We start from the raw sequence: 27,631 nt of genomic DNA on the forward strand, positions 1-27,631 counted from the left end.
AAGAAATATTTAGAATCTGTCTAGTTTTTATAGATGAAGAGCCCAAAAAACACAGTTATTAAAAGGATATATCTAATGTCACGCATCCTGTTAGTGACAGAGTTAGATCTCAGAAGTTTCACTTGCAGCCTAGATTAAAAACAAAACAAACCCACTTGAATCAAAGTGTGAAATATGATATATCAAGAACTACGTAATGTTTTGAACAACCAACAATAAAAAATTAAAAAAACAAAACAAAACATACTAAACTGGGTGCAGAGGGTCCATGCCTATGAATCCCATTGCTCAGTGGAGCGAGGTAGGAGGATTCAAAGTTCATGACCAGCATAGGCAATTTAGCAAGACCAGATCTCAAAAAATAAAAGGGATGGGGATATAGCTCAGTAGTAGAATATCCATAGGTTCAATTCCCAGTATTAAAAAACAATTGCACTCTATTAAAAACTTATGCATTATTTATACTATTTTCTTAATAACTTTTATGACTACATAATCTCTTCAGTTGTTTACATTTTCTCATCTGTTGAAGATTATAAACTTGTTTAAGGCAGTTGCTCTTTTTAATTTTTGTAGTTGTAGATGGACAGCATGCCTTTATTTGTTTCATTTTTTTGTGGTGCTAAGGATTGAACCCAGTGCCTCACAGACGCTAAGCAAGTGCCCTGCCACTGAGCCCAGCCCCAGCTGCTCTATCTTGCACTCTTAGAAAATCCTGGTTAATGTTTTAACTACAGGTGGTATTTAATGCAAGATAACAGGTTGGCATCTTTGCACCATTCATCTTCCCTGAGTAACTCTTTATAGAATGTTTTAAGTCACCTGGAAATATTATTTTCCCCTATGTCTTCAAATGACCTACTTCCTGGATCTTTCTGACTTCCTCCAATCTCAGAGAAGAATCCCCTTGTCTTCTTTTTAAATATGAACTGAGATTTTGAATGTGAATGTGAATAACTATTATCTCCTTCCAAATACCACTGCTCTCTCTGCTCTTAGTTGCTCCTCTCTGGCTCCTTTCCGAGAGCCAACACATACATAGTTCTCTCCTGTTTAAGAAAACAAAAATCAAAGCAACCCTTCCTTCAAATCTGGTCCCATCCTCAAGAAAGGAACCTTCCCATATACCCTCAACAAACATCTTGAAAGAGAAATACAGAACAGCATACTTATTTATTTTATTTTCTATTTTAATGTAATATTTGATGCACATCAAAGTTTACATGGGTCAGAAAAAATTGTGAAAAACTTTGAAATGGGCAAAAAAGATTACGAAGTATCCCTTATGTTCAGCGCATCACTTTGGCCCTACATGTTGCTGAAGCCCAGTAATAATACAAATTCTTTTCTTTTCTTTTTTTTAGTAATAATACAAATTCTTGACCCAAACAATGCCAATGAATTATGTCCAGTGGGATATAACTGACTATTGCCCTTGGATACTGACCAATTCTGCAACTATTTGTTAATTCATTTCAGCATTCCTAACTTTTACATGTGCTATTAACTTTGAAGCATCCCTTGAAATGGTTTCATCTTCCTGATTCCCTTATAAATTTAATGACTTAAAATGTTTTGACACATATTGATTTGGCATTTGTAAGAGAATCATGAATTTATCTTTAAAACAATTCATTAATGTTTGTCAAAGACTACAATTTAAGAATCATAGCATCCCTAAGGAGAGCGAAAATGTTCCTTAAGGAAATAACACAGGATGTCAGCACATGTACCTCAATAATAGCAGTAAAAGATACATTAAAAGTGGCTGGGAGCAGTGGCCCCTGTAATCCCAGTAGCTTGGGAGGCTGAGGCAGGAGGATCTTGAGTTCAAAGCCAGCCTCAGAAACGTAGTGAGGCACTTAGCAACTCAGCAAGATCATCTTAAATAAAATATAAAAAAAAGGGGCTGGAGTTGTGGCTCAGTGGTAGAGTGCTAGCCTGGCATGTGTGAAGCAATGGGTTTGATTCTCAGTACCACATATAAATAATGAATAACATAAAGGTCCATCAGCATCTAAAAAAAAATTTAAAAAATATATACATATAAATAAAGGCTGGAGATGTGGCTCAGTGGCTCAAGCACCCGTGGGTTTAATCCTCAGTAGTAGCAGTAGTAGTAGTAGTAGTAGTAGTAATACATTAAAAGTAACACGAAACAAATTAAAGCCAAGTTTTATTCACAAAAGTTCTATGCAAAAAAAGGTCATTCACACCAGGAGGATCCAAGTTTGAGGCCAGCCTCAACAATTTAGCAAGGCCCTCAGCAACTTAGTAAGATCCTGTTTCAAAATAAAAAGTAAAAATGGGCTGGCGCTGTAGCTCAGTGGTAAAGTGCCCCTGGGTTCAATCCCCAGTAGCAACAAACACACACACACACACACACACACACACACACACAAATCATTCCCTACTGATGACATCCAAGGCAGCTTCAAGGTAGAAGGGCATTTAATGGGCCAAGTCTCACCATTCTTCACTAAATCCAGATGATAATAGCCACTGCTGCACGTGAGGATTATTTCAAAAGTGTTTATCTGGGCGTGATGGCACATGCCTGTAATCAATCCCAGTGGTGCAGGAGGCTGAGGCAAGAGGATCATGAGTTCAAAGCCAGCCTCAGCAAATAGCGAGGAGCTAAGCAATGCAGTGATACCCTGTCTCTAAATAAAATAAAGATAGGGCTGGGGATGTGGCCCAGTGGTCGTGTGCCCCTGACTTCAATACCGGGTACCAAAAATAAAACAAGTGTTTATTCTAAATTGATGTGTTTAAATAAAATATGGCTTTATAAAAAAGAACCAGAATATTATCAGTACTGTTCCATCTACCTATATGCTCCTTCCTTCCAAAAGTGACCACTATTCTCAAGATTCCCCTTTGCCCCAACACAAGCCTGTATCCCCCCACGATATACAATTTACATTTGCTTATCTTTGAATTTAAAAAAATCATTTTATGTGTGTGATTAAACTTGAATATTTGTATAGTCAGAAAATGTCTGGTATATTCTAAGTAATTTATAAACATTTAAAAAATAATTTTTTAAAAATATGGTCTGTTATTGCTGTGTCTCACTTTTTATTATTGTTTCTGCTATTAAATGCCCCTGTAATTTCTTATATTGAGAATAAACCAATTTGTGACTGTATCACAATCTGCTTACTAATTTTATCTGACAGACTTCTGAATTGCTTTCCTCCTTCCTCTATGTTGCCACAGACACCTATTGCGCCTCTCGTGCACATGTGCAGAATTTCCCTGCAAGCCTCCCACTACCAGAACTGCTAAGGCTCAGAGGTCTATTAATATTCAACTTTACAAGATGATACCAACATTATTTTTCAAAGCTTTACCAATTCATGCTACCACTGACAATACGTTTCTATTGATTCATATCTATGCAAACATTTGGTATTATTAATCTGCCAATCTTATCAGTATAAAATGGTATCTTAATGGTGTCTTAATTTTCATTTCTCATTCATTTCTATGTTTTAGTACACTGTGGATACTGATCCATTTGTTAGTTAAATTTTATCCAATCATTTCTTAACCCACTAAATAACCTGAACTATCTATCATGCTTCTAAAATTTATTTTGGCAAATCCATTAATGACTTCCTTATTCTAAATCTAACATCTCTTTGGTCTCCTCCTCCTACCTCATCTCTCTGCAATATTTTAACCATTCCCTTCTCCTTGGTTTTTCCCAGCTTGAACTTTCCTAGACTCTTTTTTTTTTTTTTTGCTTTCATTCTTCTTTTTCCTCATGTTCCCTGGAACTTTTATTTCCCATGGTTTGTCATTTAATCTTCTCATTTTACACGTACTTGCTCTGTGAAATCTTGGTTCTACAGCTTCAGGTACTACCTAATTGCTGATGAAGTTTCAGATCTCTGTATAGAACTGAATTCCCAATTTTCATTTTCAACTTAACAAGTCAAACCAACTATTATTTGTTTCTAAACATCTGCCATTTCAATTTCCTGTGTTGGTTAGTGATAGTACTTACTGCTCAAGTAAGAAAGTTCAAAATTGCTTAAATAAAAAGCATAAGAAGTATTTAACTATCTCATATTTTACCCAAATTAAACGCAGTGACTAAAATGTAATCACTGAATGACCAAGTAATGTATTATATGAAATACATCAGAGGCTAGAAGTTGGCAGCCCATCTGTCCTACTGTTTTTAAAATCAGGTAAAACATAGGAAAAATCTGAATGATTCTCTTTTCCTGAAAAATGGAAGACTTTAAAACACTGTTTCAGAATCCTTTATGGCCAACACTGAGGTATCTCTGAGAAGGGGCAGAACCCTTTAAGCTAATGGTAAGAATTCCTGTTCATTTAACCTTCATTTTCCTTTGTTATCTTACTTCTGATGTTCTTCGTTTATTTATAACCTGCTTCATTCTTGTTTAGAGCATTTGCCTTTATTAGGCCTTTAGTATGCAATCCCTGGTAAATACCTGTATGACATATAGGAAGAATCTGAAGAAACAACTTGGTAGAAGAGATAGAAACTAAACTCAGACTTTACTCCTGCCCCTTTCTTTTTTGGTACCAGGGACTGAACCCAGGGAGGGCCTGGTTCATGCTAGGCAGGTGCTCTATCCCTGAGCTACACCCCCAGCCCTGGCACAGATTTTAAGTAAAGAATGTAGACCTATAGGGGCTATGGGGAAGAGAAAAACAGAACAAGCTAAGGCAACAAGGCGGGGAGAGCACATGGTATGTACCTGAAGCAGGAGTCTAAAGGCTCTATCTAGAAGCAGCATTCAGCAACTGGGTAATCCAGTAGAGGGTGGCATAATGCTTTGGCGTTAGGTTCAAATCCCACTTGTACTTCTCAGCACTAAGTACTAAGCCAAGTCACCTGAGCTGCCTGTTTGTGTTTCCCCAGCTATTGAATTACTTAATATTCCTTGCTTTAATGAAACACAATAGCATAGTTGGTACTCAATACTTATTAATTCCCTCCCCAGCACCCTGTTTTCATGTAGGAGAAACTGGGCCAGAAGACAGTGAAGTGATTTGTCTTAAGTCCACACAGCTAGTGGGGAGCTGGAGCTCCCTGTGTTTTACATTCAGCTCAGGGCTGTTTGTTTTTAAATGGCAGCACGTCAACTAATAACTAGAATAACCTTATTTAGACAAGAGTGGTCATTTTGCAGGAGAATGTGACATTATATAACTTCAGAATTTAAAAGTGTTAGGTTTCTGAAATTTCACTTATTTTTGGTAATTATAGAGAAGTTTTATCCTAAGAAACATTACACAGTAAGATATAACATATCACAACAACATGAAGTTTTTTATAAGTTTAAAATCTTCTGAAATGGCATTTTTTTTTAAGTAAAATGCTTAAAAATTCTTGTAGGCTATAAAGAACATTATTATTATTTAGGTGGCTGCCTCCTTGCAAATCCTAACCCCTCTTCTTTGTAACAAAAGCCAAACTCATCAGCCTGCAACTACTTCTAAAATGCAGTTGAGCACTATTTTTTCAGCAACTTAAAATCTCTCTGGCCAGCAGACTAAAATGTTTGTTTTATAATTGCCCACTGAACTATAAAATGATAGTCTGTTTCCAGATGGTGCCCTTCCTTCAACCTGCACACAATCTCCCCTTGTTCAGAGCTACGCAACCTCCTGCTGATCCCACCACCCCCACCCCTATTTAAGGCTACAGAGAGGAAATCCTAAGGAGGAGGAGACTTTCCCTCCTAGTCTCCAGCTATTTTTGGTGACGTAATATGTGGGCTGAACTAGACTCTGCAGAGAAAGACAGGGAATCACTCTTAAGGGGTGTACAGTCTGTCAGCTGCAGCTGGTTACTGCGCGTCTCCATGTGGCAGACAGAGCAAAGCCACAAGGCTTTCTCTGAGGGACTAGACACAGCCCACAGACCAGAACTTCCACTACACTACTTAAAATTACATAGGTGGCTTGTCAAGTTCAATTAATTAGTACTATAAAAAGAAAAAAGAAGCTCCTTATTACAGCTTGGAGTCAACGGTCCAGAACAAAAATGCAGTTGCCATTAAAGTCACAGATGAACAAACTTCTACATTGACTTTTAAAAATCAAGAATAAGGGCAGCAAGTTTCGGGATTTGCTTTATCAACAGGCACAAAAAGGTATTTTAATATTTCTTTTATTTTTATTAACAATATTATACATATATCAAAATGTGTAATACTTTTACATTTGTAGTAGTAATTTAAAAATTTATTAAACAAAGAACTTTGGAATATGCTATAAATCATCTCATCTGAAAAATATTTTATTTTGTAACTTTATGTAAAAATTAGTTAAGTACTTTATGATGTTTAATGTATTATTTGAAATTTGATTTAATGATATTTACTGCATATGACTGTAGACTGACACATACATGCTGGGTGTCTGAAAACAAATGTTTTCAGGACCCTAGAAAGACATTTTCAAGAACGGATTAAATGTACCCAGTTTATAGCACAGTAATCAACAACAAAGGAATCTAAACTAAATTGGTGTAAACATGATCAATTTCTCCTCTTAAAGCTATAGTATACACATGCTAAAGATACAAACAAACTGTTGGATTTCTCAAAGTATGGCTACAAGACAAAGCTAAGAAGATATAAAATAACTAAAGGCTTTGCAACAAAACTTCATTATACTCTAACCAAATATTAATCAAATTCTTGTAAAGATTAGCGGATTTCTTGCCATACTTCAAAATTTTACAGTTTTCCAGGTTTATATATAACAGTAACTTAATTTGGCTAACAAATTAAAACTATTACAATTTGAATTACTTAGAAAGGCAAAGTTGTTGATACACACACAAAAAACTTAAACCTTCTTATAGGTTAGGACTGAGGAGCAGTATTAAGTAGATAGCATTAAACAATAGAAAACATGAAACCCAAAGAGATAATTACTTAAATCCATGATTAAAAGGCCAAGAACATGTAATATTTTTTAAAAGAAATAATTTTGTTTACCATACATAAGAGATGTCTGTCCTTCAACATTCTACCTGGGGGGTGGTGTTTAATCATATTAGAGAATTATTAAAAGCAAAATTACTAGTTATTAAGCCTTAACACCAAAGACTTTAAGTTTGTTATCATTTGGGTATCCTCTGACCTTTTAATTTTAAATGCGAAGAATTTCAACAGGCAAATAATGGTAAAGGTCAGATTTTTTTTCAACTTTGCTTTCATGTCCTTTCCTTAAAGATTCTAGACTTTCAGTACTATAAAGATCCCTGTTAAGCACATATTTTACAAAAGATTCTGATAAAATTTCCAAGCAATTCTCGATCTGAAACACTGTCATCTCTCTGTTGCTGCTTGCTACGAAAAGTTCAGGATCTTATCATTAAGTCTCACTTCTTCCCAAAGCCTTGGGTCAAGCATTTCAACTGAAACCCACATCACACAGATAACCATTCTTTTCTCAAATATATCCAGAGAATGAGGTTGTTCTCAAATCTCTTCCTAGAGCATATTCCACAACCTAGAAGTTCTTTATCTAACATATCCTCAATGCTGCATAAATTTAACTCCATTGCCTCATGCTGTTTTCAGTGCATGACACAGCCAATTAAATGCCTCTACGAGTTTACCATCTGCAAGGAAGTAAATCCTGGCTTTTATTTTTTCGAATAGCTGGCAATGTAGCAACTATGAAGAGAAAACAGTACTAATAAAATTAACCCAAATGCATATAAGATGTTATTTTCTTTTCTAAAAACAACCAAGCAAAGATGTAGATTTAGACTTAAGTATACTGTAACTAATTTATAACATTCTCTTGGGAACTAGGAAAAATTTAACATATACAGAAAGGTTTTATGAGGTAACACAGATTTATGGATCTTTCACTTTAAAAACTGAACATATGGGAAAATATTAAATAAGAGAATATTTTTAGAAAATGTAATAGTCAAAGTATTTTAAAATCCAGTTCTTTACTCATGACGTAGTTAGTCTAAAGAAATGTGGATACTTGCTCTGCTTTAAGTGACAACAAAGTCATTACTTTTATAAGAACTAGGGGATTATATTTATTTTTTTAAAAAATAACTTTTAGTAGCCTCCTTTAAATACTAAATCTTATGATTTAATTTTATTGGAACCATAATGACCCAAGACAGAATATACAAAAGTTTATTTTTATTTTAATTGAGAAACATTTTGATTTTTTTTTTTGTGGGGGAGGGTTCTCCAATGATAACTCTGATACAAAGTCCTGGATAATATGTTCTTAGTTATTCTATTAAAAATCTGTGTCTAAGTAGTTAGAACAAATTAAAAAAATCTGTGTCTGGTGTTAACACAAGTTGTTGAATCAGGCTATCATTTATAAAATTCTAATTGTTTTGAATTGAAATTTCATGATACTTTCTGAATTTTCCTTGTTTCTGTAGCTTGTTTCATAGTAGGAATAATTTAAATAAAATAATTTTATGGCTTAAGAGTTTACATTCTATTATTTAAAAGAAACAAAGGGATTTGAACACTAGGTAAGTTAAAAAGCTGAAATGGTAACATTTTTTACTCTCTCGTTTTTATAATAAACCACTTCTAAACTCCCAGAATCTGGAAACGTGACACAAAATCTTATTGGTTTTTAGTATAGGCAACTCTTATAATAAAAGTATTTTTTAAAAAACAAAATGGAATGAGGACTCTTAAAAAAGTCTAAATTTTCTACCAATGTTGCATGGCACGGTATAAAAACAAAAAAAGTGCTTATTCATGTGTGCTTTTGGCCACCAGTCAACAATAAAAAGCTCTGATACATTATTATACTCATCTTTCCTATCTTGACTAAGTTAGTACAAGAAAATTCTCTGAGCTTCACTCATTCTTTGCATTACTTGCTTTATCTATCCATACTGAACACATTACTCATTGAAAACACTAGAACCAAGGAGCTACACTGTCAGAGTGAAGCAGTGCAGCCCCTCCTCCCCCAGCTGAGGAGCCTCTGCTTCCTGAGACAACTTTTTGTGGGGGGAATCACAATCTCACATCAGATTACATAAACATCAACTGACAGAACACATGCGGGGGAATGGGATTGGCAGCAAAAAAGTTGGGGATGTAAATATGGTGGAATCATGTCCTAACAAAAGTGACTTACAAGTATTTTTGCTTAATTGGGTAATCAGTCAATGAAAAGAGATACAAGCCAAGAAAAGACCACGAAACATAAGAATCACATTAGTTCCCTCTATAGTCACTAAGAAAACGTGACTAAGAAAAAAACAGCAGGTCTAGAAATATTGGGAGTAGAAATTCTGAATCCTGTTTGAGTGGTTTATAGCTTTTACAGGACTTTATTCCTTTGTAAAATGATGCATTATTTACTTCACAGTGTTGTTGTGGATGCAAACAGTTAACATGTGTTAAGTACTACATACATATAAGGGATTGTCATAGTGTTGCTGACAGATATCAGAATATGGTGCCATAAATAATGCAGTGGTTGACTAAAAACATGAACTCTGGAGTCTTTGCCTGGATTCAAATTCTGGCTCTCTCTGAAAAGCTGTATGACTCTTAACTTCTGCATGTCAATTTCATCTGAAAATAGGGATCCTAACAGTTGACCTCATCAGGTTGTGGTGAGAAGTAATTGATTTAATACAGGTAAAGGGCTCAAAGTAGTGCTAGCAATGAGAGAGTACCAACTAGGTATTAAATACTGTTCCTGTGGTACTGCTATTGTTCATGGTGGGCATCCGAAACTTCGGACCTTCTTTCTCAAATCAAGCAACAAGTACTCAGAAAAGTGGACAGAAAAGCTCTTGGGCATCTGTTGCCATCCTTTAAAAGCAGCACAAAGAATTAGTTTATAAGATGGGAAGGTGGTATGTAACACAGCAGCACGCTAATGATACCAACGAGGCAAACACGCACATCTGACCTGTTGTACTGTTAGAACTCTTTTGGGAGGCAAATACAAAGGAAGAGCTCGGCTCTCAGAACTAATTCCAGCATTTCCTCAGAACTATACTATAAACAAGAAGTACTTTTCATCTGCCATAGCAAACACGAACCATTCTAAGTACACATTTGGGTATATGTGCAACTCCTATAAATGCTGACCAAGGATCAGGGAGCCTGAGTCTTAGGCCTGATTCTGATAGTGTGGCCTTGATCCTCAAAATGCACATGGGCCCAAAGAGGTTCTTCATATTCAGTTATGCATAGTTTTCCTCCTTTGCTGAATCATCTACAAGCTTATAGCATGTATGTGATTATTATTCACAATAATTATTGTGAGCATTCTATGACTTTTAAACCTGTCAGCAATCCCAAAAGCAGATACTACCAAAACAAAAACAAAGTATTATGGCAAAACAGTTTAGATTTGTTTATTTGCTATGTTAAAAAAAAAAAGACATAATATTTATGGCAGGGACCACTTTAATTGAAATTGCATGGTTAAAAATCTAAAAACACTGACTAGTAAAAGCACCTGGTAATTTCAATTCTAGTTAGGCAAGAATATTTTAATTAAACCTGTAAATTCTGTGAACCCTTTACATGGTCCTAAGAGATAGCTTTTTCAAGGTAAGAAACATGTCTTACCCAGGTTTTGAAAGCCCGACAGCACCTACGAGAGTCTTTGCAGAATCTTGCAAACAGTGGGCACAGGTGGAATCTGCTCCGTGAGCTTGGGAATAAAAGTCCTTATAGTAAGGTGGTATAGCTGAAGGGCTATCTGCTAAGATCTCATCTTGAAACAAATATCAAAGCACTATAATAAGTTAGTGTTGAATTTAAGAAATAACATTTAATTCTAATTTATGAAGCATTCAGATTTTCCTTTAGATGCTTTTTTAATAGTACTGACTTTAAATGTAGGTTAATATGAACTCTTTACTTTTCCTCCTCAGTGATTTGTTTTCAAGAGACGTCACTGTACAACCCCATTTCAAAATGAAGGCTTTTTTTTGGACCCTAGGTGTGCTCTTCTTTTTACTAATGGGCACTGGATACTGCAGAGGTGGGCAGTTGAAAATAAAAAAAATAAACCAGAGGAGATACCCTCGTGCCACAGACAATAAAGAGGAAACAAAGAAATGTGCATACACATTCCTGGTACCTGAACAAAAAATAACAGGGCCAATCTGTGTCAACACCAAAGGGCAAGATGCAGGTGCCATCAAAGACATGATCACCAGGATGGACCTGGAGAACCTGAAGGACGTACTCTCCAGGCAGAAGCAAGAGATAGATGTTCTGCAACTGGTGGTGGATGTAGATGGAAACATTGTAAATGAGGTAAAGCTGCTCAGGAAAGAAAGCCGGAACATGAATTCCCGCGTCACTCAACTCTATATGCAACTATTGCATGAAATTATCCGTAAGAGGGATAATTCACTTGAACTTTCCCAGTTGGAAAATAAAATCCTCAATGTCACTACAGAAATGTTGAAGATGGCAACAAGGTACAGGGAATTGGAGGTGAAATACGCTTCCCTGACGGATCTTGTCAATAACCAGTCTGTGATGATCACTCTATTGGAAGAGCAGTGTTTGAGGATATTTTCCAGACAAGACACCCACATGTCTCCCCCTCTCGTCCAGGTGGTACCACAACACATTCCTAACAGTCATCAGTACACCCCTGGTCTGCTGGCAGGGAATGAGATACAAAGGGATCCAGGTTATCCCAGAGACTTAATGCCACCACCTGATTTGGCAACTTCTCCCACCAAAAGCCCTTTCAAGATACCACCAGTAACTTTCATCAACGAAGGTGAGTCACTCCCTACTGGTAAAAATAGAAGTATGTGGTTAATATGTTTTATGGTTTATGAAACAATGCTCATATAATAAATGCTTATTCTTCATTTTGGTTTTGCTATATACATGTAAGTTAAGATTTTAATTTTTTTTTTTAAGTTGTCAATGGACCTTTATTTTATTTATTAATACGTGGTGCTGAGAATCAAACCTAGTGCCTCACACAAGCTAGGCAAGCGCTCTGCCACTGAGCCCCAGCCCAACTTTTTTGTTTTCAATAAATAGCATCAAGATTCGAACTTAAATACATCTCCTCTCTCTACTCTAAATTTCTAGGGAGTTTAAGAAAGTGGTTACTCTGTGAAAAAAGCAGTCTTTCCTCCAAGCTTCTAGAGTCTAGATTACTGTCAGGGACAGGACGAGCCTGCTTGTCACCAATCAAGCCTCCAAGCTGGGACCTCACTGCTGCTCAACAGTTCCTATACTCCCTTCCTGCCGCTCTTACCATCTTCCTTTTTAAAAGGAACACTTATGAGATGCTTCCATTCTCTTCAAGCCTGCAATTTTGTGTCCTTACCCCCACTCTCAGATTGCTCATTTATTACCCAGATCACTCAAATGTTACATTTATTAGAGTAAGTCTAATTAGGTCCTGCATTCTTAGCCCCTTCCTACCTTGAAAACAGCTGGACAAAACCCAGTCTTCTGGCCCTCAACTATAGACGAAAAGATACCTTCCTATTTTCCAAAACTAAACAAATCATTTGTACCTTGTATTCAAATACATATAAGTAAGTTTCCATTACCATAAACCACCATGCACTGATCTAATTCTGTGCCTCTATTTCTTCATTTCATTCCTTCCTCCATTCACTCATTCACTATCAGTCTCGGATCTAGAAGCCCAGAAAACAAAGATGAATAATTCCTCTGTTCTATTTTAGTAAGCTCACTGCCAAATTTCTGAGCGAATATCTTTCATTTATTTTTCACTTGCATCCATTTTCTCATAAGCCATCTTTCCAAATCCTTTCTGAACTTGTTTCCTTCCTTTGAATGGAGGGGGATCTAAATGCCAAAAGTAAAGATATAAGAAAATCACACTCATTCACTTATTGAAAAGGCTGGATATAAAGATGGACACAGACCACGAGATAACGTAACAAAAAAACTATAAAACAAAGGTGGGAAAGAAATACACTACAAAGTGACTCTCTGTAAAAAAGGACACCACCGACCATCCACCTCTCAGTTTTTCTAGGTCTCCACCTTACAGTATTATGATTCTTCTTAACTTTTCTAGGTCTTTGATCCTCTTCCTATACTATAAAAAAGCCTTCTTCACAGTATTCTAGTTTAGAGATTTCATATATCATCAAGTCATCAAGTGATACCACTGCCCAGGAGCTCTTCCTCCTGATCCCAACCTAAGCTGCACATCTGCAGCTGGATACTCCACCACGACCACCCATGCCATAGGTTTGTTCTACTGAGATACTTTCAGTTTATCTGTCAACTGAGCAGATTAAGCCTTAGTTTTAGGTTTAATGTTTTCCCTTCCCAGATTCAAACATACCTACCTAGATCTCTCTCCCCAAAGCACAGGCTAATTCTTAAAAGTATTTTCTGTATCACATTCCACTGAAGTTACTGATTTGTCTATTTCCCTGCTGGCTTGAATATTTCTCTAAGGATTTCTTTTCATTACTCCATCTCAGTATCTAGTCAGGATCAGATTTGGCATACTGTGCTCATCATAAAGAAGGTACTTGAAGAATGAATTAGTAACTAAACTATAACATTACCCTTTTCTCAAACTAGCATTCTTCTTTGAGAAATAAGTAAATTATAAGTATTAAAGTAATAATTTATTGAAGAAAACCTAGAAAATAGCAATAAGTTTTTTTTTTTGTTTGTTTTTAAAGCATCACTTGCACAGTGAAATACTCAAATAGCTAACATTTTGGTAATGACCTTCGAGTCTTTTTCCCATTCATAAAGATGGTAATCAATATTTCTGGGACTTTTACAAGTAATTTTTCTTTCCTTTGCTTTTCTATTATTATTTCGTTAGAATAAATTCCTGTTAGTAAAATTGATAGATCAAATTCTTTTGATTTTTGTTTTGACTTATGTTGCTGCTTCTTCTGAATTAGCTTGGCTCATCTTTGACACTTCCCATCTGGCCTACACAATGCTCAATTGAATTCTGTTCTTGTCCCCCATTTCTGCTGAGAGCCAGAACTGTTAACAGATTCAAATTACCCATGGCATTTGCTAGAAGACAGAGGCTTCCTGGGTTACTTACTAGCTATGTGGCTTAGGAGGTAAGGGACAGATTTCTCTGTATTTCAGTCTCCTTATCTGTAAATGGGAATACTACTACTACTTGAAGAGTACTACACTCGAGCTCTTAAAACAGGGCCCCACACTCAAATGTTTCCTTTTACCAAGAACTGTACAATAGTTTGCCAACTATTCTACCTCTGTTTTCTCTCTCCATCAAAATATATTCTGCATTGCCACTAGATTCATCTTCTTCAACTACCCTCATATCGCACTTCTGGCTCAACAATTCCCCACCACAAACAGAAAAAGTCCAATTAGCTTAGTTGGCTAAGAATAATGTCCTCCCCTAAAGAACAAAGACTACTGTGTTAGTCTTCCCTCCATTCGTTTTCTTCATAAAACCCACCTCTGCTCCAATGAAATGAATCTACTCATTTTCTCCTAAAAATTATTTCCATGACTTTTGCCCATTCAAATCACAAAGCTGAAACCAAGTAAAATAAATAAATAAACAAATGGCAATTTCTCCCTGAGGCCCTTTTTCATTCCCATAGACTTCAAGTGATTGTTCTCCATGAGCACTCTACTCTCTGTGACACAGGTATTTCATATAGCCCCTCTTGGATTATCAGTTACTGTTACATGTATGGACAATACATATAATTAAAATGCCTTCCAACTACATTATAAGCTTGTTTTGATAGATATTGCATCTTATTTGCAGCTGAAATAAACAGTAGCTGATTTTATAGCATTTTAAAGCTGTCATTCCAAAGACCTTCAAAACAATACCTACTTAACACATTATACGGTACTGGATTCACTCAGTATATAACAGTAGCAACAGTCCAGAGTATCATTAAATTAAGCAGATGATGATTTTCAAAAGGAAGATGTATACAAAATGATCCACTGATATCGAAAGAAAAAAATTATTTTTGATAGACATTAAAAATTGTTTTGTGTAAGCTTTTAAAGTATATAATTTATAAACAAACATAACCAAGGCATGTGGATTTTTAAAAACTGAGTGTGTGTACAATTATGTAAGTATGGGGTTAACTGCTGTAGAGCACTCTATATAGTTCCTCAATATTACGTGGACAGTTAACACCAGTTCTAGCAGAAATGATAAATCACATATTTACACAGTGACAAACTGACAATGAAAACACTTATAACAAAATGAAAATCATCAGTTCTAGGTTTCATTACATATTGAACTTTAGTGTTACAGAAACAAATCCCATGCTAGTGATTTAGCATGTCCAAATATTTTATACGTAATTTGCTTTAATGAAATAATGCTGTGAATCTCCCCAGTAAGCCATTTTAACACAAAAATTAAGGATAGGTAACTTTTTCTTTTATTCATGATTTATTATTTTAAGTAAGTCTTACCTTCTTATTCTATATATATATGGTCTCTTAAATCAAGTAAATAATTAGCTATACCATAAGAATTATCATACTAATCAGTAAACTAGTAAACAAGGGAAAAAGCACAGAATTCGGAAAACCTGGTTGCATCACTTACCCATGTGACCGTGGGTAAATCACTTTGCCTATCTTTTTCTGTTTTCTCCTTTTAGAAAGAGAGTGCTGATTGGACTAGATGACTCTAATGTGCTTTTACAGTTCTGATACTCTGATTATTATCAAATATAAATTATTTTAAGCAACAATAAACAGGCTGTTTTCTTTATATAATATGCTGGATTATTTGCTCATGTTATGTCACATCTCTCTGGAAATAACTACTAATGATGTTTGGGCACCTGCTCTTGTCTACTGCTGATATGTATGCTTCTGGCATATTGTACTCCCCATGGTCATTCTAAAGTCTGTAAGTGTATAATGTGAAAATAATAATGCCAATTTGTATTATTTTGAAAGGTGTTCAGACAGTTTCAAAAAAGACAAAGACTGTGATTCTCTTTGTATAAGCAAAGTAGTCAAACTCATAGAGACAAAGGAAAATTGAGAATGGTCATTGAAGACACTATAATTTTTAAAAATTTATTCTAATTTGTTATATATGACGCAGAATGCATTTCAATTCATATTATACATATAGAGCACAATTTTTCATTTCTTTGGTTGTACACAAAGTAGAGTTACACCATTCGTGTCTTCATATATGTACTTAGGGTAATGATGTCCATCTCATTCCACTGTCTTTGCTTCCTCCATGCCCGCTCCCTTCCTCTCCCTCCTTTTGCCCTATCTAAAGTTCGTCCATTCCTCCCATGCTCCTCCACCCGTCCCCATTATGGATCTCGTCCTCATATAAAGCAAAACATTTTGCATTTGTTTCAGGATTGGCTTACTTCATTTAGCATAATATTCTCCAACTTCTTCCATTTACCTGCAAATGTCATGATTTTATTCTCTTTTAATGCTGAGTAATATTCCATTGTGTACAGATACCACAGTTTCTTTATCCATTCATTTACTGAAGGGCATCTAGGTTGGTTCCACAATTTTGCTATTGTGAATTGAGCTGCTATAAACACTGATGTGGCTGCATCCCTGTAGTATGCTAATTTCAAGCCCTTTGGATATGAACCAAAGAGTGGGATAGCTGGGTCAAATGGTGGTTTCATTCCAAGTTTTCCAAGGAAACTCCATACTGCTTTCCATACTGGCTGTACCAATTTGTAGTCCCACCAGAAATGTATGAATGTGACTTTTCTCCTACATCCTCTCCAACACTTATTGTTGTTTGTACTGTTAGTAGTTGCCACAATTTCATATTTTCCTTTGAAGAAAATGCATCTCAAAAACCTTACAGAAAATAATAAAATAATGTTTTAGTTAAAAAAATGTTTTCCAGAAACATTACCTTCCCTACCTTAAAAATAAAGTATTTGGGAACATAATTATACATCTGGAAAGATGTCACCAATGCAAATCTTAATTGTGCTATTTGATGTCTGCTTCATGGGCTAGTCTTTCATAAAAGAAAATTTTAAATTTTTAACTAAATTTTAAAAATAAGTTCATTCCTTGTAGTGAATGGAGTTGAGAAAGCTCCTTCACAGTATAAGAGCAAGGATTTGAGTTGGAATCTGGCCAGCTTTTCCAAGGCCCAATTGCCTTTGTATAAAGATCTCCCTCCACCCCACCCCTTTTTGTGTAGAGTGTGATGGCTGCATGAGGATGTGCGTGCAGAATATGTTCACTCTGCATGTTCTAGTGTGGTCTGACCATCATACATTTTTAGTTTTATTTTATTTTGAACTCAGGGGCACTTAGCCACTGAACCACGTCCCCAGCTCTATTTTGTATTTTATCTAGAGACAGGGTCTCACTGAGTTGCTTAGTGCCTTGCCATTGTTGAGGCTGGCTTTGAACTCAAAATCCTCTTGTCTCAGTCTCCTGAGCCTCTGGGATTACAGGCGTGCATCACCATTCCTGGCTCATTTTTAAATGCACATCTATTTATGTACCTTGCAATTTTAGATAAATGGGGACCTTAAAAGGTAAGCTTAAAAAGTCAAATTGGAGGAGCAGTCATTAGATATTTAAAAATGTGCTTTTTAATGTTGGGCTTGTTTTTTTTTTTTTAGAGAGAGAGAGAGAGAATTTTAATATTTATTTTTTAGTTTTCGGCGGACACAACATCTTTGTTTGTATGTGGTGCTGAGGATTGAACCCGCAACGCATGCCAGGCGAGCGCACTATCGCTTGAGCCACATCCCTAGCCCTGGGCTTGTTTTAAATCATAGAATGTTTATGTTTTTTGAAATCATTTGTAATGCCTTCTATTAGAAAATTTTTTAGGCTCAATATTCAGTGGGATATTTATACTAATACTTTATAAAATATTTGCCTCAAACTTCCTTCTCTTGAAATGATCATTTATCTTCTCCTTAACTCTGCCACGCGACCCTGGCTGGCTTCATGAAAGAAGGTTCGGTTCATAAGAAATTGTTAGTGAGTTCTAAATTAACGAGACAGACTCTCATTACCTTTAATACCAGCTCCCACAACAGCTTCTCCTAGCTCCCGCCTCCAGCCACCTAATGCAGTGGTGAGGTTTACAGAAGAGACTAGAGAGGGAGGGAGAACACGCCAGGGAGTGAGCTTTTATTGGGGAACAAAAAATTCCAGGGAAAATCCCATCCAATGAAGGTTAAGGGGGGCAGCATCCCAAGGTCAAGGAGGATGATTGGGTCTTCAGGTCAGTGGCTAGGCACGCCTCTGCACGGACAAGACCTCGGACCTGGGAAAGGGTGGGGAAGGCTTTAACACAGCTTTGTCTAAGCGCCTCTCACCCAGCCAGGGAGGTAACTCAAATCACATGCGAGGATGGCCCCCCACACTTAACTCTTTTTATTTCTCTTATCACAAAGAGGATTTTTCTTATAATTTAAATTACTAAAAAAAAGTTCATGTTAAATATGGCTCCAGGGCTGGGGTTGTAGCTCAGTAGGAGAGTGATTGCCTTGCATACATGAGGTCCTGGGTTCAATCCTCAGCACTACATAAAAATAAATACGTAAATATAAAGATTAAAAAAAAAAAATGGCTCCTCTGTTCTATTTAAAATATGGGTTTTTAATGAAAAATACATTTTGGAAAATTACGTGGCATGACTAGTCCATATTTTTCTACACTTGACGTTAAGCCAAGAAGTAGAAAAGTGGTACTCAATATTTTTTTATGAATCAATTCTATAAATTGGAGTTTGTTAGCCATATATACACTTTAATCATTACATAAACTGCAGAAGAGACTGGTACTTCAATTCAATATATAGAATTCCAGTTTTCTGCTTTGAGAAGAATCCAAATGTGTATCATGTAAGATGAAGATTATTTCAAAATTATTCAACATAAGAAAAAAATTAATATGTCTTATTTTAAAGGAAAGATACATACCCTTTTAACTCTCATTAACAAATTCCTAACTCATATTCATGATTTGTTTCTGATAATATACAAGTCAGCAAGTTAAATTTGACCTCTTGAGAATAAAGCCGGTAGTTTTTATTAGAGATTTAAGAATTCCAATATCCAGGGGCTTGGGTTGTAGCACAGTGTGAGGAACTAGGTTCGATCCTCAGCACCACATATAAATAAATAAATAAATAAATAAATAAATAAAGATATTGTGTCCATCCACAACTAAAAAAAATTTAAAGAAAAAAAAAAAACAATTCCAATATCCAGTGTTTTGTATGATACTGAGAAAGTAAGACATTTAATATAGGAATAATAATGTATAATCTAATTCTAGAGCAGAAAGTAAATATGATATGCAAATAACAACAAGAAAATGTTCCTGTCACCATTAACAGTCTATACTAGGCTAAGACACACTAATAGTATATTTATTAAAATAAATAAATACTGAATTCTGATACTATTTTTCACTTGGGAGGAGAAAAAAGCACTTCTAACTTCATCCATGTGTTCTGGAAAAGGATTTCAACTAAATTTTCCTAAGTCTTTATATTAACAAAGTCTAATGGACAACCAAAATAAACATGAAGCCCATTGCCCAAAAAAGTGAATGAATATTAATGCTGAAGATAAATTTAAATTTGCATGAATGGAAGTTTTATCAAATCAAAGCTGGATCCAGAAAATCAATTCACTTAAACACCTAAGTACCCATTTAACAGCAGAAAAGGAGGTTAGGAATACGTAACAAATGGCAGTTGACAAATACAGGTTAATCTGAAAATCGGAAATGTCCTCAAAATCTAAAATTTTTGAATGCTGGCAGTAAAACCTCAACTGGTAAAGTCTATGCAAACATTTCAAAATCCAAAAATTACTAAAACTGGAAACACTTTTGGTCCCAAGTATTTGGATAAGGGATATTCAACCTGAATTCTGTCAATATGAATTTGACATTTCTAAATATCTCACAGCAATTCAAAATAGCCCAATGAAAGTCCAACTTTCAAATATACACATACATGTAAAATATAGACTGTCAAAACTACATAGACTGTCAAGACTATGCTCAAACGAGTGCGCAGTAAACATTTACAAAGATGACAATAAGCAATGCAAAAGTGACAGAAAATGCAAATTTTTGAAATGAGAAATACTTATGTGTATTGCAACAAAACCATTTCATGTATGCGTTAACTACTGTACCAATAGGTTTTAAAATAAAAGCAACATTCCTCAGATATCCTTGACTTTTCTGAATGTGGCAACTTTGGAAAAAAATTCTGGCTAGCTTTGGAAATAACCATGACTGCATTTTTAAACAGAAGCAGTCAAGCAACTGACTATGCTCTATTAGCCTACCTGAAAATCTCTAAGCATCACACTCAGTCATTTATGTTTCACACATAAGAAACTTGGTAACTGCTCTGTTAAGATCATGTTACCCATGTGTGGCCTTAATTAGACCTCCTACCCCCAAAGGCTTCTTAATCTTCACACTTGAGCTCAGATAGAGGCAGGATACATTCTCTCCCCTCAAATTTCTATTATTTCTTAGCCATGGTTACCATTAAAATACTTAAATACTATAGTGTAATTTTCCTCTTCTGTCATTTCTCCCACCTTCTCCTTGACTCTAAGGTTGTTTCTCAATCCCTTTAGCCCAGAAAAGAGTAGATGCAGAAATTTCTAAATGCAAACTAATGAAAATATGGAAATAGTGTCCATAAAATAATTTAGTTCAAATATCTTCATGCCCAAGTAAACTCAAATTGTAGAAACACAACAAAAGATGAAGTTCTTGCCTAGAGTAAGCAGATATATTAATTGCCACGCACTACACAAAATAACCTAACCATGTGTCAGACTTCACATCTCCTTCCCTCTCACTCCCACATATAAAATTCAAGTTTCATCAATTTCATCCTATCTGAAATACAGCCTCTTTACCCTTCTCTGATTATAGTGCACGCTTCTGTAATATGAAGTAGCTCATATGTGACTGGGACAAAAGGGAAAATCTGATATCAGTGAAAGAAAGAAGTCACTTTAGTTTACATGGGATTTTTTTTCCAAGCATTTTAATGTTCAGTGCCACAAACTGCAGATGAATAAAAAATATGATAAAAGCTAAAACCAGCTATTATTTTTAGTTCATGAACTTGCATAACAGAAATATTTCTCTGCTGTATAACTATACATTAATCTTTATTTAGCCATACTAAATTTATAAATCAAACAAGCATATTTATTAAATAAGCTACTTACGTTATTAAGTAAGCTATTACTATGTGTCAAGATCAGGAATAAAAGAGTAAAGAAAGGACCAATAATTACTTTGCTAAGTAGTATTTGAGCTCTGAATATTTTGACCAAGATGATTCTACAAAAAACATTCTAATTATAATTGATATAATTTCTTATATTAACAAAGAAACAAAAAAACCCCCATCACTGTCTCAGTACATAGATACAAAGCTTTTGGAAAATATAAAATTCATTAATGACAAACAAAAACAAATAAATAACCTCTCAGCAAGCTAGGAATACAAAGAAAAAGAATTTTAAAATTATTATATTATTATATATTTCTTTGAGCAGACTGACTCATTTATTTAACAAAAGAAACAAGAAATCAGAAGAAAACCAAAAATCGTCTCCTTCCCCCCAAAAAACAGTCCTGAAGGAAGAGCTCACAACCTGAGAATCCCTTCTAATGACAGATGCATATGTATTTAATGAGATTAATTCTTTTCCAATAAGGCCTAAAAGAGACACTAAATTCTTTGTACAGTATACGCGACACATTTCTCAAAGTTTTAACTATTTTATTATCCTTACCAAACACAAATTCTTTTATTTGACTATTTTCACTAAATTTCTAAAAACTATGCATATCAGAATTTTAAAAACTTCTAGCAAGACAAAAATATAGCAATTAAAATTTTTACACTTTTCTTTTAATAGATGAAACTGAGGAGTATTTAACAGAACTAGATGCTATCTTTCTCTAGATCCCCAATTGTAGAAATCACAATTTCAAGAAACAGAGATTCTATATGACTTTACAAAATGCTATGTCATTTAAAATTTTTGAATAACTTATTAGTTGTTAAAAATAGGGAGACTATCTAAAACTATGAAATATCAGAGGGAAAATGCAGCACAGCAGTCAGGGCATGAACTCTGGGACCAGAAAGAAACAGGCTTAATTCCAGGTTTACTACCACCCAAAATACAGCCAGCCCTTCCCTAACTGTTCTATCTGCACCAAGTCTGTAAACTTTCACAGGGTCCCTGTACAGAGAATCGTAAACAGATACAATGTGTAAGAAAGGCATTTATGTCAATATTCTTGAAATGTATTTTTTTATGGGCTATGAGTAACTGTTGAATGAGGGAAAATATAAGATTCTTTAAGTTTGGGAAACTGGTTTCTTTCTGGGATTCTCAGTTTTAATATATGAATGTATACTGTGAGTTTCTAAAAGAGAAACATTTAGGATTTTTAATACTTATTTGACTGTGTTACTTCATTTTCACTGAGTATCTCAAAAGGACTAGTGTGTTCCATTAATATCAAATTTAGGAAATTGTAAATTGGTCACTGTGATGCTATATGTGTTTAAATTTCCTTGAACAACCCCACAGCATTTTTATAATATAAAAAAGGAAGCCAATAAAAAAGAAGATACTTTGTACAGTAATGATAAAAATCAAATGAAACTTCCATGTCCAATGATGGAAATAAATATTGATAGATCAATGTCAAGGATTATTTCGTAGCAATTATAAGTATTAGAATGGAAACTATAGCTTCACAGAAATGTTTGTTAAATTAGAAGACAGAATCCAATTTTCTACTTGTTTTAGGATTACAACAATATATACACACAGAGACAAAGGAGAGAAGAGTGGAAAATGAAATGAGTTAATGTTACAAATAAAGGGACTGGAATAATCCTTTTAAAGAAACTCTTTAATTTTTATAGTATTGTGTACACAGAGTGGTATTTGTAAAGGAAGATGTAAAGATAAGAATCTTGATTAAAATTATTTTTATATTTCTCTTTTCAAATTAAGTTTTCTGGTGATTAATGATATTTAAATTACAGGGCCATTCAAAGACTGTCAGCAAGCAAAAGAAGCTGGGCATTCACTCAGTGGGATTTATCTGATCAAACCTGAAAATAGTAATGGACCAATGCAGTTATGGTGTGAGAACAGTTTGGATCCTGGGGGCTGGACTGTAATTCAGAAAAGAACAGATGGCTCTGTCAACTTCTTCAGAAACTGGGAGAATTATAAGGTAAATCACTGGGTTCAGACCTAGGGGAGGTGAAACAAAGCAGTGCTTGCTGCAAACAAATAAAGTCAAAAACACAACTATCCATGTGATTTTCATTATTTACATCTATCAAAAAGATTACTGTCATCACAATTTTAAAGCCAAAAGTATATGTAAAATGCATCATCTTTAGGTCTGGAGAACTTAAATACAGAATTATTGTAGACTCCAATTCCATTTTCTAGGACTTTTTAAAATAATTTTTTTAGTTGTCCATTGACATTTATTTATTTATTTGTTTATTTATTTATATGCGTTACTGAGAAATCAAACCCAGTGCCTCACACATGCTAGGCAAGTGCTCTACCACTGAGCCATGATTCCAGATTCCCCCACCCCACTTTTTAAAAATTTACAATCACATTTGTTACATGGAATGTATTTAAGCAATAACAAACTATAGGACTTTTTAAAAAACTGACCCTTTTCTTGGACTACTTGCCTCCAATAATCATGTTTTAATTTGATGACATCATGTGCTGTTTGGATTTGACACACACCTAGATTTTCATAGAGAACCAGATCTTATGTTTAAAATTTTAGAAAGGCAAACAACTGGTCTTTGTTAATAATTTAGATCTTCATAATGTTAACTTTATGAGTGATAACTGTATATACACACACTTATGTATGAACACACACTATATATACATATATTTGTGTATGTAAATAGAGAGCGCCACTTTCAGTTAAAGTATGACAGATAGGAAATGTATTTTCTAGATTGCTAACTCCCCATTAAAAACTGTGAAGTAACATGTAACTTACTCTGAGGTGAAATTTTATTGGCAACTAAGAATTAGACATTAATACATGTCAGAATTTTTGTAAAATTTTAAACAAGCAACCAGAGCAAAGGAGAGGGTAAAAAAAATCCAGCGTTAAGATCAGGTTTACTAAATTTTGCTGTACACTTGCAATGTTCAATGCTTTAAAATAGGGTAGTTATAGCGACAATGTTTGCAGCATTTGCCGGTAAATGGATGGAACTGGAGACTATCATCATAAGTAAAATAAGCCAATCCCAAAAAACCAAAGGCCAGAATGTTCTCTCTGATATGCGGATGCTAACATACAATAAGTTGACTGAGGGAAGAATAGAAGTTCATTGGATTAGACAAGGGGAATGAAGGGAAGGGATGGGGGATGAGAATAGGAAAGAAAGTAGAATGAATCAGACATAACTTTCCTATGTTCCTACATGAATACATGACCAGTGTAACTCCACATCATGTACAACCTCAAGAATGGGAAGTTATAATCCATATATGTATAATATGTCAAAATACTCTACAGTCATGCATATCTAAAATGTACAAATAAAAAAGATATAAATAGCTAAAAGATATAAAAATAGGATAGTTAATTTGCAGTTTTTCAAAAGGGGAACTTTGAAGATTACTACAGTACATTATCTTCTTACATATTCATTTTACTTATAATAGAGCTAAAGAGGATAATCTTTTCTAAAAACACATGCTATTGTTTTTAATGAATAACCCATAATAATATTACATATCCCCTGACAAAGATGGGGACAGAAATCATATACTTTCAGGAAAAAATGGCTCTCTGGATGAGTATGAGACAGATAAGGAACCCTTTTAAGGATGTAGGTAGTTCACTAGTTAATATTTTCAGTAGCTATCAATATACTTTGTTCTTTTTTGCCTTTGTTTTATTTGTAGAGTTTGAAGCTACCCAGATATACAAACCAAAACCAAAACCAAAACCAAAACAAAACCCCCTGACATATTAAGAGAAAGCAAAGTGAAACCAAGTGGCAGTGTGGAGCTTATAAAAAAAAAAAAATCAGGTGATTTACTAAAAAAGAAGCTCACCTGTACCACTTAAATGGTACTGAATGTTTAAAATTTATCTATGCTAACATTTACTATCTCTACACTTAGTTATGTACTCATGTTTCTTTTTTTATTAACAGAAAGGGTTTGGAAACATTGATGGAGAATATTGGCTTGGACTGGAAAATATCTATATACTTAGCAATCAAGACAATTATAAGTTGTTAATTGAATTAGAAGACTGGAGTGATAAAAAAGTCTATGCAGAATACAGTAGCTTTCGTCTGGAACCTGAAAGTGAATTCTACAGACTGCGCCTGGGAACTTACCAGGGAAATGCAGGGGATTCTATGATGTGGCATAATGGAAAACAATTTACCACACTGGATAGAGATAAAGATATGTATGCAGGTGAGTAAGTAAAAAATGCCTATGGGTAAGGCTACAGTTCAGCACTAGAGAGTTTTCCTAGCATGCACAAGGGCCTGGGTTTGATCCCCAGCACCACACAGATGCATACAAAAACACTAAAAATAAAACAGACTTCATAAAAGTCACTCCACCTCCTATACATTAGATATAATCTAGTTATTAAAGTACATGCTACTAAATTTTTCCCAAAAGATCATTTTGGATATGGTCAAAGGGAAGATAACCCATTGAAAGAAACAGTTTTTGAGATCTCTTCAAAGTGTGATCTTTGTGAAAAACAAGGTTCTGGGTAAAAACAAAGCAAAATGAAATGTGGAATAGTAATGCAAAATACCTTGATTCAGAGGGGAAACGAATATTTTCATTAGAAAGAACGAATTAAACCATCCATATAATACTAAATTTAATTTTCATATATTCTGCCTTTTAAACCCAGATTTCTGGCACTAATAAAGACATATCCACCAAGAAAATGATTTCTTTTTCTACAGGTCTCTGTTTTAACCTATTTCACACTGGCAAAAAAAAAAAAAAAAAAAGAGGGAGAAGAAAGATATGACCATAATATATGCCTTGTTTGTTTACAGAAAGCCAATTAATTGTTGGTAGTGCTATTTTACTGTATGCTATTTTAGTTTGAAATTTCAATTTTCCCCAAACTTGATCCTCTGCCTTAGAGCCAACTCTTTTCTTTTCCTGTATATCTCATATACAAACACTGGGCAGTTTACTTACCCTGCTACTTAGAAAATTATATCTTGAAACAAAAACGAAAACAAAAAAACAAGCACATATCAAGCAAGCAAAAGGCAAAATAAAAAAGATAATTTAAGAAATCTTTCAAATAGAGCAACAGAATAAGAAAACTAAGATAAGGTTAACTAAAATCAGTAAGGAAGCTCAAGTTAAATTTTTCTAAAGGTAGAGTAAATTTTTGACAGTTTACAAGGTACCACACCTAGAAGGAACTTTCACTTTGATATCTGTATTTTTTTTCTCAAAGGAAACTGCGCCCACTTTCATAAAGGAGGCTGGTGGTACAATGCCTGTGCACATTCTAACCTAAATGGAGTATGGTACAGAGGAGGCCATTACAGAAGCAAGCACCAAGATGGAATTTTTTGGGCGGAATACAGAGGCGGGTCATACTCTTTGAGAGCAGTTCAGATGATGATCAAGCCTATTGACTGAAGATGGTCCCCAATTTAAATGACAAAGAACCCTGTATTTTTTCAGTTCCCAAGAATATAAATGTTACATGTACATTATTTGCACAATTTATTTCTACAGATAGTTTGTAAAATGAACTTCACCATAATTATAAAAAGGGATCTATGATTATTTCATCTTCCTGCAATATACGACAAGATGATTTATATCCATATCCTAGTTATTTTAAAATTATACTGACTGAATACAATGTTTGTTTTCTAAAATGTAAATATTTGCCAACAAGGTAAAACAAATCTCAGCTTTATTTTAAATCAAAACTGAATATGTGTTCAAGATACTTAGCAATTTATTTAAAAACTATGAGATCACTCTAACTTCCAGTGAAAAATAATTTTAAGATTTTAACCAAGTAATGCATTTTATTTATAAAATTCAGACAGGAAATTAGAGAGAAATCTCTAGTTTTGTCAATAGAAAACACATTTTTCCAATGAATAAAAATTACTTAAAAGTGACTTTGTGGCTTTCATGTGTATGATTACATTTGAACTCTTGACAATAAACTCTATATAACCACCTTCCCCAAAGAAATAAATGCTGCACAGTACTGAAATACATATATTATTTTTTAAAATGAAAAATACGCAAATAATACATGCATTACTTAAATGGAAAATTATTTAAAAATATATAAATGAATTTAATATTATCTTCATTTGATATGGTCAACATCAAATAAAATAGAGCATTTATTGCACCAATGTTTTACAGACTTAAATTATAATTTTTCCCTGACTGATGTTTAGTGTTAAAAAAAAATCCTTTCAGCAAGTCAAGTTAGAAAGCTTACACAGCTTTTAGAAGCATATATACTTATAAGTGTATATACTTACAAGTGGTACTAAAACAATTAGATGT

General features: G+C 34.5%; 2 protein-coding genes across 2 annotated transcripts in view; one reads left to right on the forward strand and one right to left on the reverse strand.

Moving 5' to 3' along the window:
• Positions 1–27,631, reverse strand: part of Ralgps2 (Ral GEF with PH domain and SH3 binding motif 2) — a 145,170-nt gene that overhangs the window by 32,006 nt on the left and 85,533 nt on the right. The gene's annotated exons all lie outside the window — the stretch shown is intronic.
• Positions 5,823–27,123, forward strand: Angptl1 (angiopoietin like 1). The gene is made up of 5 exons (XM_071600274.1): positions 5,823–6,143; positions 10,907–11,772; positions 23,074–23,267; positions 25,249–25,519; positions 26,544–27,123. Exons 2-5 carry the CDS (start codon positions 10,950–10,952, stop codon positions 26,729–26,731), a joined length of 1,476 nt encoding a protein of 491 aa, XP_071456375.1. The 5' UTR covers positions 5,823–6,143; positions 10,907–10,949; the 3' UTR covers positions 26,732–27,123.

The sequence above is a fragment of the Marmota flaviventris genome, chromosome 12 (assembly GCF_047511675.1).
Source record: "Marmota flaviventris isolate mMarFla1 chromosome 12, mMarFla1.hap1, whole genome shotgun sequence".
Lineage (NCBI taxonomy): Eukaryota > Metazoa > Chordata > Mammalia > Rodentia > Sciuridae > Marmota > Marmota flaviventris.